This window comes from Barbus barbus, assembly GCF_936440315.1.
Source record: "Barbus barbus genome assembly, chromosome: 28".
NCBI classification, from domain to species: Eukaryota; Metazoa; Chordata; class Actinopteri; order Cypriniformes; family Cyprinidae; genus Barbus; species Barbus barbus.
In genome coordinates, this window is record NC_136756.1 from 19,253,786 (window position 1) to 19,269,976 (window position 16,191).

At 36.7% G+C, this 16,191-nt stretch overlaps 1 protein-coding gene across 2 annotated transcripts; it reads right to left on the minus strand.

Moving 5' to 3' along the window:
* Positions 1-849: 849 nt before the first annotated feature.
* LOC306848420 (tumor necrosis factor receptor superfamily member 14-like) lies at positions 850-7,709 on the minus strand. Of its 2 annotated transcripts, none has more exons than XM_079382961.1 (9): positions 7,597-7,709; positions 4,841-5,241; positions 4,597-4,722; positions 4,358-4,513; positions 4,129-4,216; positions 3,861-4,048; positions 3,715-3,767; positions 2,740-2,783; positions 850-2,179 (listed from the first exon to the last, which is right to left on the minus strand). In XM_079382961.1, the coding sequence occupies exons 2-9, from the start codon at positions 4,956-4,958 to the stop codon at positions 2,119-2,121; spliced, it is 834 nt and encodes a 277-aa protein (XP_079239087.1). In that variant the 5' UTR covers positions 4,959-5,241; positions 7,597-7,709; the 3' UTR covers positions 850-2,118. The 2 variants fall into 2 exon arrangements, 1 of the variants encoding a protein (XP_079239087.1); XR_013782241.1 differs by having other exon boundaries at positions 856-2,179; positions 2,269-2,783; positions 7,597-7,685.
* Between the last annotated feature and the right edge of the window lie 8,482 nt (positions 7,710-16,191).

Sequence of the window (16,191 nt, forward strand, 5' to 3'; positions counted from 1 at the left end):
CAACTTTCGTTATGTCCAGATCACGAGAAAATTAAGTCGTGATCACGAGAAAACAAGACAGAAAAATTATAATAATGCATGGCCGCTTAGAACTTCTGTACACATGTCCGTTTATAACCCTAATATTTCTCCCCAGAATGAAGGTCTGTTATTGTCTTATTTGGCAGGGACATGAATAATAATGAGCTCTGCTCTGATTGGCTGTTTCACAGTGCTGCTCAATGTTGAGCTCTGCTCTGATTGGCTGTTTCACAGTGCTGCTCAATGTTGAGCTCTGCTCTGATTGGCTGTTTCACAGTACAGCTCATCAGCAAGAAGGAAACACAGGGAGGAGAATATATATTTAAATACTTTCTCTCGCAGTTATATCGTCGGGTAATTATACTGTATATAAAACGCGGGCATCAGGGAGCCGTTATTAATATGCGAGGCATTGAAACTGCTTTTAATGTTGCTTTCACACCGAGCACGAAACGAATGTTCGCCTTCTACTAATTCACGCCTGCACGCTAAGTGGTGCTGCTGATCACTAATGCATTTTTCCTCAGATATGTATCTGCGTATATGGATTTAATATCTAAATTAAGATTAACAAAATTTGGTTCTACACCAGAAACACAAGCTATCTATAATGCTTACAAGAGTAGGCTACATCCTAAAATATAATTAGAAGTACAATTCGCATCAAGCTACACTTGAAAATGTATTTAATTTATTAATGTATTTGCTTACCCACTTTAAACCATCACCGAGTGCTTGTAATGACTTCTGATTGTGATTTATAGTTGATTTTGATTCTATAATACGCAGACACATGCACACTTGTATGTTTAATAACGCTACACTGTTAATATTAGTCATAAACATCCTTTATTGCTATAAAAAATACCATGAGCTGCATACAAAACACATACAGAAAATATATCGTCATAATCATGTCTATTTGTATTCATATTTCATGTGTAGAAAAATGTTTCACTCAATTTTTTTTAAATACGGAAGATCTAGAGAGTGAACGCGCTGACTCATAACACTCACGTACGTGGAAGAAAACAGACAAGATCACATGATTCAGTGGAGAATTATTCGAAATTATATTCTGTATGAAGAACATGTGAGAATAAATCTGTTCTCAAATACCAATGATAACAAGAACTCAGTATCCACTCCGGGATACTCTTCTTCGTTGTTTGTTTACACTAGTTTTCGAAACAACGCCACCATTCTCACCCTTTTGTGCAACAGCAGCTGCTCCGGTCACGTGATCCTAGCTCAAATCTTATTGGACGGCCCGTGTTTTCGCTTTGCGAAACTGAAAAGATTCGTCGGACTGGACGAATTTTTTTTTTTTTTCGCTTTTTCGGTGCGTGAATGTTCGCGGTCTGTGTGGAAGCATCCATAGGAAGCTATTGTTTTATTCCAGCGCGTCATCGCGGGCGAAATTCGTTTAACTTTTTCACGCTCAGTGTGGAAAGGCCTTAACAGGCTAGCGCTAGCAAGGAGCTAACCATGTCCCTTTAGTGGCTCGCGTTATTTTAGTAGAATGCGTTATTTGCTTTCAGTGCCTTTCTGAATACAGACACCAACCCATCCCTGCACTTCACATCCTCTGCACAGCTTGGAACATCTGCCATTTTCGCTGTTGTCCTCGCTTGTTTCTTCACAATACCTGCAGAGCTTCTGATGATTCGGCTGTGCAGGTTCTGCATGCGGCTGATTTAGAACTAGGGTGGATTTATGCAAATGTTGGTTCCATGCTGCTTTGCTAAAGCTGTAAGACATCCGGGATCCAATCGGTTCACCATAATGATGATGCAGTGTTTTCCATCTTCATTTGAGTTCCAATGTCATATAAGTTCAACCAATGGAAAGTGGATCTCAGGTATGATGGGTGGATATAGTGGGTAGGGACGAAAAAGACTTGCTTTACAGTGAGAGCGTGCTTGCATTGGATTGATCGCTCAGATTGACAACTCTTGCATTTGCCATTTACCACAGAAGAAAAGCGGTAATTAAGATGAAGCCTTTTAGATTTGCTCATCAGCTGTTTATGGAGTCTTCAGGTTATTTGGTAGAACTTTTGAATTCCTTAAGACCAAGATTACATTTCTTTTAATATCAGGTCACACATTTCATGTCTCCACTTGAAACAGAACAGGCAGCTGATTGATGTAAAGGGCTGAAATGACAAAATGACAATTTTGTGTAATGTGCTGCTTTAAAGGTGTATCAAATTTGCATGTTTAAATTTTGCTGGTTCTTACTTACCCAAACAACTGATATGACGACTTAATCCGCGAATAATTATTTTCCATTTATGCATTTGGCAGATGTTAACACATTCATATAAAGTTCAAATTCAAGTTATTGCTGCTCTCTCTGCTCTCATCCATGCTAGGTTGCATGGATGCACAGGGAGTTCTTTCCCAGAACGGAACCATACCACCAATCCAAACTGTATGCTAATTGTCAGTCATCTTTGGCGATAGTGGTCCTGACAGAAATATTACTGATCTGCATCTGTTATACTAGCATCAAGGCTTTACTGAAATATTCTAGCAAAGCATAATGGTAGCATTCAAGAAGGCAAAATCAAGTTATTTTATTGACTTTACTGAATTTATTCATTTATTTTTACTTAGCAAATAAACATATTTAATACCTGCTAAAAAGCCTGTTCTGAAATTTGGAGACTGTTCTATGCTAGAGCAAGGTTTTGTAGAAGTAGAAGGCTCTTACCTACTAGTGTTGAATATAAGAGGAGTCACTGAGTCTGGTGATGTCTGTGAATAGTTAATTTAATTAAAAACAATTCAATTTGACACATAGCACAATACCAGTATGATATCACTAATATCTATATAGAATTTTTGCAGGGGTTTTCCAAATTTCTTTACTTTGCTTTGTGCACTCATGTTATAAAGGAGTGCTTTGCCGGCTGTGATGGAATCTGTGGGTTTACAGTTTGTTTGCAAAGCATACATCACACTGTGTTTACAATATAATCTGTGATAAAACTGGTTTTACCCAGACTGAAATGTTGCAGTTTTTGCAATAAATTTCAGCTGCTCATTTCTTTCATTTGGAACTATATATAGAATAATGGGTGCTATGGATAGCCTTGTTATCTAGAAGGGTCAAGTTTCTGAACACCAAACAAATGCAAAAATCAACTCTTTTATCCCATAATAACATGTAAAGTTTGTTTGCTAGTGTGGCGAGCCGGCCAATGTGGTATCAACGTCGCCTAGGAAACAGCACTTGCACAGCAATCACTGTGGAGTGCGTGTTGATTACCGACACCTGAATCCCATCAGCAGCACAGTTTTTAAGCAGAAGGAAAGAGGAGGAAGATGAGCTTTGACTCCAGAGCAAGACTAATGCTGTGTTCTGGTTCTATTACAGAGTCAAGCTTCAGCATGTCACCCCACTCATATGGATACTTTGCTACTCAACTAGGATCTACTGCACCGGAGCACATCAGTACACCGTTTCACAGTATACCTGCTCTTTTCGTTCAATAAACCGCCCTCCGGGGAATTTATTGCACTTCTGTTGTCTGTGTGATCACTCTCCAAGCTACACTTGTGATATGACCCTTTTAATGCACTAAATTGTATTTTTCCCCCCTAAATGTTTAATACTACTACTATTAATAATAATTAAAATATAAATAAATATGATATAATGCGCTCAGTTTAATTTTTCACTTACTGGTTCACACTGACCATCATGCTCTGGTATTGGCACTGAGCAAAAGTTTATACCTAAAACAGAAAAAAAAGTATATTATCACTTGCACAACCCCTTAACATTTTATTTTTATACATATATATTTTTTGTAATAATTATAGTCTTACTTCTGTCAGAAGCCTGTCTCTTCTGTTTTAATTTGCAATATATTTTTATCCCAACAGCAGTCACCAAAGCACCAACAATGACTCCAACAACAGCTCCAACAATGATAGTAATTGGAACTGACTTCCCACATTCCACATCAGATGACATTGTTCCTGGTTTTAATTCTTTAAGGCCTTTAATCTCACAACTATAAATGTGAACATTGTTAGAATATCTGGCAATATTAGAATATCTTTTAACACTTGTGAATCTATGTTAATCACTCACTTTGAATGTGGTTGACAGGCAGTGAAAGAGCCATTAGAGTAAGTCCCTTCTATGCAGTTACCACATACAGTATCAGTAAATACTGTTCCTGTAAAGATATTAAGATAATGACTGTATTAATGAGAGTTTGTCATTACAAGTATTACTGGTATTGTTCTTTCTGAGTCAACGTTTTTAGAAAAACTTGTTCTTCCACTCTATGGCCATTGTTTCTCTGTGTTATATTCACCTGTTTTTTTGACATATTGTCCAGGGTAACATGCGGAGTGCTTCACAGCAAATCTACAGCTGTCTTTCTTTCGCTCAGTGCAGTAGAATCCCTCCAATGGCTCACAAATAGTATCTCCAGAGCGTGTGCAAGTTTTCTTTGTTCTTAGACCTAGTCCTGTGAAAAAAAATGCTTTCTTATTTAAACAAATATACTAGAAGTAATTTCTGTATTTTAAATCTTCATTTTGAAATACATACCTGCATCACACACAGAGCAGGGAAAGCATTTATCCAACCCGTTGGGTTCATCAATGTAAGTTGAAGCAGGACATGGAACACAAGTTGTGCTTGTGTCTACAGTACAATGCCAATACACATGGTTCCCTAAAAATGTTTTAAAAAAATATCTTTGAAGGGACAATTCATGGGAGAATTAAATATTACTATAAAAATATTATTTTTTGTTCTTTGGGTCACACTACACTGCTGCTAAACAATGTACCTGGTGCACACATGGGACAGCATTCTCCATGTATCTCATATTCAGCATGAGCACACGCACTGAAACACTTTTGGAAGTTCAAAGCAGCAATGAATAACATGATCCATAAATTGATCATGTTCACAAAGTGCAAGAAAGGTATATTTGAATGCAGTCAAATGTTTCTTCTCCAGACTTCATAAGCTCTGTTATGGGTTCAACAAAACATTAGATGAAGTAGTGGATTTTTGGTCATAGATACATTGGTTTCTCTCCGCCTTGTGATGCAATTAAGCTCTGTAGGTTCAAACTTGAGAGCAGCGAGGTTCAGTTCATCAACATATGAAGGATGGTTGAGGTAATGAATTTGAAGCCCTCATCATCTGTGGAGTCTTCAAGTTCACTGGTAAATCATTCAGATCCTAAACACCAAGATTAGATTTCTTTCAGTTTAATTACATTGCATGTTTCCACTTGAAACAGTTGATTTATGCCAGGAGCTGATATAATGGGTGCATCTCAATGAGCTCTATAGTTCAGTGCACTGATCAGGGTATCAGCCATTTTAAGGGCTGTGTCAATCACAAAATCCTCCCAGTGTACTGTAGTGTTTGCTCCCTGAAAAAACCCACTGCAAAAACCAGGGAGCATCAGTGCTCACTATGCTCCCTTACTGAAAATTACATCACATTTCTGAAGCGTGAAACATAAAATGGCAAAAAAGGCATGAACCAACTCAACAAATATAATAACATGTGATAAAAGATGTGAGAAGACAAATATTTTTTTCATTAGCATAAACACACATTGCTAGTTAGGTAATGAACACAGTTAACACTTATAATTCATATTTAACTGAAACGTTGTTACGGACGCGCGTGACAATGTGGTTGGGCTTTATTGTGGAGCGTGGTCAAACAGGCATGGTCAACAACAGCAAAAAAAAAAAAATAGCAGAAACAAAGCAAAAGAGTAATCCAGATAGACAAGCAATGGTCAGGATAGGCAACAAGCAAACGTAAAAAACCAAGAGACGAGTCCAGAGTAAAAAAACACAGACAGGGCAAAGGGCGAGGCAAGGCACAGGGCAAAACAAAGGCAAGGCAAGGCTAGGAAAACAGGGAACAACGCTCAGAAATAGAGTGAGTAAACCAGACTTTTATATGGTAAGACCGATGAGGTAACGACATACAGGTAAATGCAATCAGTGATGAGTCCGTGCTAAGGATTATTGGGAATGTAGTCTGTGAAAGTGTGACAACAGTCTGGGGTGGAGTGCCATCTGGTGACCATCAAGAGCACTCCAGCAGGTAATTGTAACAGTTGTAGGGATATGTAACAACACTTTGTTTAAAGAGCATAAAATGAAGAAGAAAAAAAAGATATAGGTTCTGCTTTTTGTTTATTACCAATGTCTGTTGACATTGTAGTCATGTTGCTGGAAATTGAGTAATTATAGTCCCAATGTGTAGTGAGTCAGGCTCCTCATCTGCGCCTGGTTTCATGTCCATGACATACTGATTCACAAGCAGTGTTGCCAATTTAGCTATTTTGTAGCTAGATTTAGCGACTTCCCTGCCCCTTTTGAGACTTTTTTCAAAATTTTAGGGACAAATATAGCAACTTCTTGGACAAACCTTATCTAAGTTCTCATCTTGACCACTGATCTATATTCATCTTTATATAGTGGCATTTAGCTACCAGTTTTAGTTGAAAGCAGTTGGCAACAGTGTTCGCAAGCTAGGGAGCTAACTGAGACACACCCGATAAAATGACAGTGTTGTGTAAAGTGCTGCTTTAATGGTGCACCTAGTTTACATTTTTATGTTTTGGTCCTAAACAACTGATATGGTGATCTAAGCCCAGAATGATTGCTTTACATTATTCCCTTTGGCAGACATTTTTATTCAAAGCAACTTGCATTGCATTCAGGTAGGCCTACACATTTTATCAGTAGGCCTACTGGGAATCGAACACATGATGTACTGTTTGAACTAGGCTCAAATAAAAAAGGGAGGGCAACTACCACTATGAAATATGTCTAATATCACAATTAAAATTAATTTTGAAAAAGGGCAGGGTCTCAAGACTGAAAAAAAAAACTGATCAAAGCAAACATAAAGGTATTTATAAAAAGGTTTCATTTTCACCTACAAACACTGCGGAAAACACCTAACTCTCAGGTGTGCTATTGTAAATAAAGTAGGCCACACAAGTGCTCTTTGTTTCATTTACTGAGAAATCATATTATCAGTACCAAAAAAACAAAACAAAACAAGAACTCTGTTCTCTGTTAACTTTCTATTTCATTTCAGAAAACATAGGATTAACACTTTGAGACCATGTCAATATTGCTTGATACAACTGTAAAAAATAACAAGTTAATAAATTAATTAATTAATCACAGTTACTCTAAATCACTTGAGACAATAAGGACAACTTTAGATTTTAAAATAATAAATGTATTTTATAATAATGAATAAATAGCTATAGGTTAATGAACGACTTAACTTGAAACAAGCCAAATAAGTATAATCTACTTTTTAAGTTGAACATGTTCAATTTAGTATTATGTATTAAGAGTATTTACATTTTAATTTATTTTCCTCATATAAAGAATTGCGATAGTCTGCGTTACGAGACAAAGCCGAACCTTAGTAAAAACCCGAACCTTTATACAGAATATTTACTCTATGAACTATAAGCAAGTAATCAAGTAGTCACAACATGTTAAAAAAAAAAAAAACACACACACACACACAAAAACAAGATCTTACCGCGGAAGTTAGTGTAGTACGGATATGAATTCTTTTGAAACGAAGGAAAAATCCTGCTTCCTGGTTTATGCGTTCTGAAGACGGTGTATAGATAAACAAAGAATTATCACAAGGACATGCGCGTGCACGGGTGAGGCTAGATACAGCTACAGCCACTGGCATGCCAATATTGCGTTATTTCTGTCACGCAACAGCTGAAAAACAGCGGTTGGACGCAAAGACCGCTTCTGCGTGAATGGCTGCTTACTCACAGTATTCAGCAAAGCAGTAGCTGAATTTTTTTTAAAAGTTAACTTACAAAATGTAGTGTTTTGTTTCAGCTCTTTGTAGTTGATTGTCCACGTCATCTAGCACAGTTTGGTCTCTGTGTTCTTGTTTGTTTTACCGACTGAGAAACATCTAATGAACTAAAGGTAAGGCTAAAAGTAGTCTGTCAGTGTGTAATGTAACTATGCTTTTTAAGACAAGCACCAGATATGGGTGTCATGTCATAAAATATGTATCTGACTGAATTTATCTTTAACATGATCACAGTTTAATAAAAACATTGTAAGTTACTAATTATTTCATTATTTTATTTATTTTACATGGTTATTGAAACAGCAAATAAATTATACTGAAAGCGAGCAAAAAACATGAATATTATCACTGACTATAGTCTAGCACTAGTTTAAGCACTCTCAAGAAACTCCCATTATTACTCCCGTTATTATCAATGAATTTGTCTACACTGTGAAAAGAGTCTCTTACTTACATCATACTACATCTGCACTTGGTTCTTCATAATGGGAAAATTTGTGAGAGAGTACAGGACTTCAGTCAGTGAGCAAGTGCACTCACAAAACACATTCCAGCGATGACTAATCCGAATGCCTCTGATTGGTCTATGCATTCATAAACTCAACAGAATTGTGTGTGATTTGTTATAATGCACAAAGCCGTAAAGCATGTAAAAAGAAATATGATGCGATATAAACAGAGCGAAATGAAATGCCACAATCAACTCATTCATTTTCACTTTATTCGAGACAGCCGTAATAGATTTAGGCCCCATCCACATGGAGAAGCTTTAGCTGTAGGCTATATGCAACGTTTTTATATGAGACTGGGTTGCTATATGTAAAGATTTTGTACCGTGTGTCTGCGTTTCGTCCAGATGGATCCAGTGTTTTGGGAGCTTGAAACCGCTATTTTTGGAAACTGGGTCCCAGAGTGGATACATCTTAAAATGACACCCTTGCGTTTCCATGTGTACAGCCAATTAGTTTAAAGTGATTCCTAAGTCTAAGAGATTCCATGAGAGAGTGGTGCAAATGCATTCGGCCAGTTCACCATAAAGAGAGACCGACTCAAAATAATGATTAAATAAAGAATGATTGGTATCGCCGGTTCATTTGAACCAGAAATGCTGTACGTAAATAACAACACATGATGTACTCGTTACATCATAAGAAGAATGACATCTACACTAATATTTGTCTGTTTCTATTCTGTTTCTCAGTCCGTGTCCGGATCAGATGGTGGATGGGCGCCGGGAGATGATGTATGTGGCCCTGATCGTCGGTGGAGGCAGGGACATATGAAGACCTCAACTTAAAATACAATAAAACTTGAAATAAAACAAATAACTAAAAATATAATAAAATATCGAACTACATAATACTGTTATTGTTAGAAACCGCAACAATATAAAAATAGAAATATAATACATTTATACATTTAAAATTTTAATTAAAACAAAAGTAAACAATAAATAAACAATAATATCCTGGCCAGGGAAGAACTGGCCCCCCGACTGAGCCTGGTTTCTCCCAAGGTTTTTTTTCTCTCCATTCTGTCACAGAGGGAGTTTTGGTTCCTTGCCGCTGGCGCCTCTTGCTTGCTCAGTTGGGGACATTTAATTTCTAGCAATTATCCTCAATTTGATTTCACAGATACTATTTAAACTAAACTGAGCTAGACAATGACATCTCTGAATCCAATAATGAAATGCCTTTAACTGAAAATTGAGTGTTTAATCTTATTATTATACATTACTGACACTCTATCCTCCAATTTGATACTGTTAAGTGCTTATCTGTATTGTTAAAAGCGCTATATAAATAAAGGTGACTTGACTTGTAATGTATATGTACGTTACCTGAACTACATTTTTTGCAGATATTAATATGTTTTAAAAGAAAACGAAAAGAGGCAGTGGTGTTTGATATCATATTTTGTCGAATTGTAAATACATACAGTGAGGATAACCGGAGTAGCCAAGGCGAGCTGACTGACGTTATCGAGTACGCTGCTGTTCCATTTGCAGAATTACCAGACTTGCGTCCTCCCATCCTCAGGAGTTCGCACTCCCGAGTCCAAACTACCGAGAATGCAAGTCCGAACTTTGCGTAACTTACTTGGTTTTGAGAAACTGCCCTTAAGGCCTTTCCACACTGAGCGCGAAAAAGCGAAACGAATTTCGCCCGCGATGACGCGCTGGAATAAAACAACAGCTTCCTATGCATGCTTCCACACAGACCGCGAACATTCGCGCACCGAAAAAGCGAATGTTTTTTTTTCGTCCAGTCCGACGAATCTTTTCAGTTTAAAATAAAGTGATAGGAGTAAAATCTTTCCCATGCACTGCACTGGGACGGCTCGCAGGAGAGCTCGTGCGTGATTCCCGTTTATATCATGAAGCAGAGGTTCAAACTCCGGTCCGAACACCACTGGCCACGAGCTTTGGGCTCTGCTCTCACAGAGAATATTGATTTATAGCATATTTTATTTTAGATAAACTAGAAACAATGTTTAATTTATAAAGTTTTATTTTGAAATGTAAGTCAATAACAATTGGCTGACATTAGAACCAATGGTGAAAGTCTTTGCACGAATAGACCCCACCCCATTTTGGAGGTTCTGCCCACTTTTGGAGTTCACACCCCATTTTCTAGATCTCCAGCCTGCAGTTATACCTACTTGGAAATCTCGGCAGTGCTGAACATGCATCCTACAATACAAAACATTAATTTTATCAGACGCTCTGCAACAAACCCTCCTTTAATGTATCAATGGCCAATGAGGGTCATTTTTTGTTCGCGCTGAAGTAAATTTAAAATAATACTAAAAACATAGTCTGGCCAATCTGGGGGCCCTATAGGCTGCAGCCTAGGCAAGCCTGTGCATTAATCCGCACCTACTTGTATGGATCATATATACGTAGATGCATCATTAGTGACTGTTTTTATGGGCCGCTATACGTAAGCCGCCCACCATATTGTAGCGGTCAACTTGACGTCATTCACCATAGTAATCATTGAATATTCGAAAGATGCCACAGTCCTGCAGAACCGATGGTCTGTGAACCCAACGGCTCTGTGTGAACCTACATTATGGTGAATGATGTCAAGTGGACCGTTCCAAGATAGCGGCTGCATCTACATGCCTGGAGCGGTCGAATAGGGCGTCTATATATGTCTATGTGTAGATGCCTCATTAGTGACTGTTTCTATGGGCTGCGATTATAGACTGTAAAAAAAGGGCGCCGTAAGCCGTCCGCCATTTTGGAACATTCTGCGAACTATAGATCTGTATAGATTCCCCATTCAAACTATAATTCAACCGCTCCAAGCATGTAGACGCATCCGCCATCTAGGCTGCATCTATGCTGTGAACCCTCTAGCGTAAGTTGACTGTGTGTGTCTAATTAAACAGCAAGTTATACGCATGTACAACTACTAAAATTATTTGGTTAAGTGTGTGTGTGTTTCATCCATGGACTGTGCAGTATTGTGGCATCTTTGAATATTCATGATTATTATGGTGAGTGACATCAAGATGACCATTTCAAGATGGCGGATGCGTCTACGTGCTTGGAGCGGTTGAATGGGGCATCTATATGTCTATGGTAGGGATCCTCTTGAAACATTTCTGTTGTGGTCTTTGCTATTTGCAACACATTTCTGTATTTACAGCACCTGTTATCAAACTGTTAGTTTTCCTTATTTTTTTGTTGCAGTGTGTTGAGCTCTCTCGGCCACTGTACAAAAAGCATAGGCCTATTTACTGTGAATAATAAAGTGATTAAGACTTTTGCTAGCTGAAATGACCTATTTTCACAGTGAACCTAAACCATGAAACATTTTGAATGTAACAGCTGGTACACAACATGTCTGAATGAGAAATATTTCTAAACGTATAATGTGTGATGTACAAATATAAAATGGAGTAACAAATAAATTTAGAACATTTACAGAGATTCAGATTCAAATTGGGAAAAATATATATTTTTAATATATTTTAAAATATGTCATGTCACAAAAATTATTCACAAGTACTGTTATATTGTGTTCTAATTTCAACATCATGCAAGTAGGGTCAAAATTACTAATGAATGATTCATAAACTTTATCATGGTTATAGCCATGTGAGTTGATATCCATTTCAGTTTTACAGATGTAACTTAAGAAAAAATATTTTTATGATAGTACATTGTCCTCTTCTTGCAATCCTTTACAGTGTTTAATCTGTACTGTATTAATGTTAATACATTTTGTTATATAAGAGAACACTCACTCTCAGTGACCAGCTTGTCTCAGTAACAAGTAAAGTTTTTCTTTTTGTTTCACTTTGACAGGTTGAAATTTAATAAGTAACATTAAGTCCATGGATTATGTAAGTACTTTAAGAGCCTTCCACCAACATTTTGGACCTGGACGGACCTGAAATATTAAAGCGGTATAAAAATTCCATTAATCAGATGAATGTAAAGTACATTATAATGGGGGAAAACTGTCAAAGCCTTACCTTATCCCTGGACGAGCCTTTGGCTTGTGTTTGAATATAATAAAATGGGTTACTGAGACTCCAATAACAACGATATCAACAACGACTACAACACCGGTTATGATTCCAACAACAAGACCATTTGGAGTATGTTCACATTTAGCATCAGATGACGTTGTTCCTGTTTCTATTTGTTTACGACCCATACTCTGACATCTGTAGATATGCAACAGATGTTAGCAAGTCCAGACCTATTAGAATGAGAATTTAATGTAAAGCTTAATGTAAATCTACTCACATTGTATGTGGCTGACAAGCTGTGAAAGTGCCATCAGGGTAGGTGCCATTTGTGCATTCACCACACACAGTATCAGTGCTTGCGGTTCCTGTTAAGATGTTAGGACACTGAGTTATTTGAACATTAACTGTTTCATAAATTCACTCAGCTTAAATTCAGTTCAAAACACTACAGGGCATTTCACACTAAGTATTCAATGTTTATCTTTTTAACATTATCTTTATTCAATATTAAGAATGACCCAGTGTGAACAGTACATAATTCTAGTCAGTTATTCTAAAATTGGTAACAGTTGACAAAATTCACAAAAAAAGATGTTCCCGTGTAAGACTTTGTTTGCATAGTACCAAAAACTATGATCCACAAGATCCACTGGTGCTTGCTGAAGAGTGCAGCTACTTGCAATGTGGTTTAGATAGATATAAACTATACTGTAGCTAGAATTACTGTATCTGCAGAAAGTTGATACAGAGATAGCTGTAGCATTTTCATCACAAAAAACTGTGTATAGCAAATTAAATATATTAAATAAGGTCTAGTTTAGTAATTATTTAGTGTTCTTTTCTGCCTATTCTAATATACAAGTAGCTTGTGAGTATTATTTGCCAATGATTTGTGCACTCGCTTTAGTAACATCTACACCAAAAAATGAGAACACCCGCACCTTTTTGTTGGATGTATTCTCCAGGATTACATTGAGAATGTTTAACAGCTAATTCACAGCTGCCTTTTTCCCTGATCATACAGAAGAATCCTTTTAGTGGCTCACAAACGGTATTTGATAACCGTGTACAGGCCTTCTGTATCCTTAAACCTACATATATTGAAACAAAACATTTATTATTGAATAATGAAGCATATTAAATGATTGTATACATTTGGATATCCTGAATCCTCCGCTAAATATAAGGTAAAACCATCACCTGCATCACAGGTTGAGCAGGAAAAGCACATTTCAAGCCCATTAGGTTGATCGGTGTACGTGGATGCACCACAGGATGCACAAGTCGTGCTGGTATCCACTGTGCAATGCCATAAAACACTATTACCTTTAAAAAGTATATAGGATATTAGAAGGTTCCTTTTTTCAATGCAAACTTTTCTATGAAAGTTTTTCTTAGCCCCGAGCCAATCTTGCAGTTCTCCTTGTAAACAATACTACTAACTGGACTAAAAACTAAAGTGATTCTCTTTTATTATAATGTGAAGTATTCACTTACCAGGTGCACACATAGGGTAGCAATGTCCGTTTATCTCATATTCAGCGCTGGCACAGGCACAATAAGCTTGTTCTATGTATAGAAAGGCAAATGAAACAATATATAAAATAATCAACAAAAGTTGCATTTTCATAAAGATGTAAAATGGGTCAACTCAGTGTATCTGTGCAAAGAGCTGATAGTGAATTTAGTCTTTCTATCAGACTTCAGAAGCACTTCTGTGTGTTGAATTTGGCAGGTTCTGATCATTTTCTGATGGATTTAATTTTCTGTGGAGTGGGAAAAACAATCAGTAAATGACCCAAATAGCAGAGATTTCAGTAAAAACTAGTGTCACCTACAACCAAAAGTTTTGAATAAACTATTGAATATTGTTTAATACCTTTTTTCATGTAAACACATCATTTAATGCAGGGCTGTCCAAACTCGGTCCTGGAGGGCCGCGGTGTCCTGCAGAGTTTAGCTCCAACTTCTCTCAACACACCTGCATGGAAGTTTCTAGTATGCCTAGTAAGAGCTTGATTAGCTGCTTCAGGTTCGTTTAATTAGGGTTGGAGCTAAACTCTGCAGGACACCGGCCCTCCAGGACCGAGTTTGGACAGCCCTGATTTAATGTTAACATTTAGTATTCACATGCTTTCAAAAACTTTATTAGCCAAGGTTTCCTTTGTTAACATCAGCTAAGTTAACATGAACTAACAATTAACAATACATTTACAGCATTTATTAATATTAGTAATGTTAATCTAAAAATTTACCAACATATTTTTTTCAAATCAAAAGTTGTATCTGTTAACTAATGCACTGTGAACTAACATGAACATGAACATTTTTAACATTAACAAAGCTAAACAAGTGTTAAATCTATTTTTCATTGTTAGCTCATGTTAGTTAACACATTAAATAATGTCATCAAATGAGACCTTTTTGTAAAGAGTTAACAGTGATATTTTAGATTCTCATTTGAATATGGAAATATGATTCCTCCTACAATATTTCTATGAGTAAATCACTGACAGATAGCCAGCCCCCATCAGCCAATCCCTGGGCACAGTTAGTAATCTTGTTGACATCATCCATAGCAATAAGGTCAAACACACCCTTTCTCTTAAGATTTCTTTCCATTTCTTAGTAAAAGTTGCTCTCAGCAGGTTTGTGAATAGGTTTTAAGAGGAAACTTTTACCTAAGAACTTTTACTGATATTTAAGAGAACTATCAATTCAACAGCAATTCTTTTAAATCCCATAAACAATGCTATTTTTTCAAAGCAGCTGCTTCGATAAGAATACAATTTCTTTCTTCTCAAGATCCTAAAAATGTATATTTGGCATTACCCAATCAACTTGACAAGCAGTGAATATATTCATTAAACCCATTTACCAACACAAAAGCATAAGTAAAGCACTTACTTAAGATGTTTCTCACAGCTGCAGACCAATCTATTGAGAGGGGAGGCAACAGGAATGAAAAAAAGCATGTGGCTTGAAAGGGACTGATTGTGTACAATTCTTTGATGCAATGTATCCCATTGTTAAGATATTATTACAGTTTTTCAGTGGCTGTAATAAACTGAGCTTGAGCTTGATCTACTTTCAATCTTTAAACATGCTTCAGCTCTCTGAACACTGCTTAGTTGGTTAAGTTTCATGAAAATTTGACAAACCTGACATAACTAGTATGAAAACATTACTGCAAAAAGAAATATATTTAAATGTATTTTATTTACGATAATGTGTTTGTATTGTTTTGTAAAGCATTCACCCTGTTGGACATGACTTGACACTGGCACAGAAGGAGAAAGATGTGATTGTTTTAGCTGGAGAAAAGAAAAAAACTCAAACAATGACTGACTTGTATGTGGAGTCTTTTTTGTGTATCTGTAGTGTAAGCTTTGTCTGTCGGGTCAGAGAGAGTCCTTTTCATGTTCCCAGGATTGTGTGTTCCCCAGAATTACATGGCACATAACAAACACGACAAAATGTCCTACTGTGTGTTCACAAATTAGCAGGCAGCAGACACAAATACTGAAGGCTTTTTTCACCTTCAGCACAAAGTAATGTGTTCTACTGAGTAAGAAAATTGCTACTATAGCTAAAACAGTAAAACAAATACATTAAAATGTGTTTTTATACTTTACTTTGAACCGTTGCATCCAGCAAAAATAGTCCTTTATTGCTTATTATCCTGTGAAAATGTAATCTTGTCTCAATCAGAAGAAAAATAAGCAGAGATCAAGCACTGGGGATAGACTTGAATTGACAGAAAATTTACTTTTTCACTATGCTACTGACCACATTGACTGCTATAGT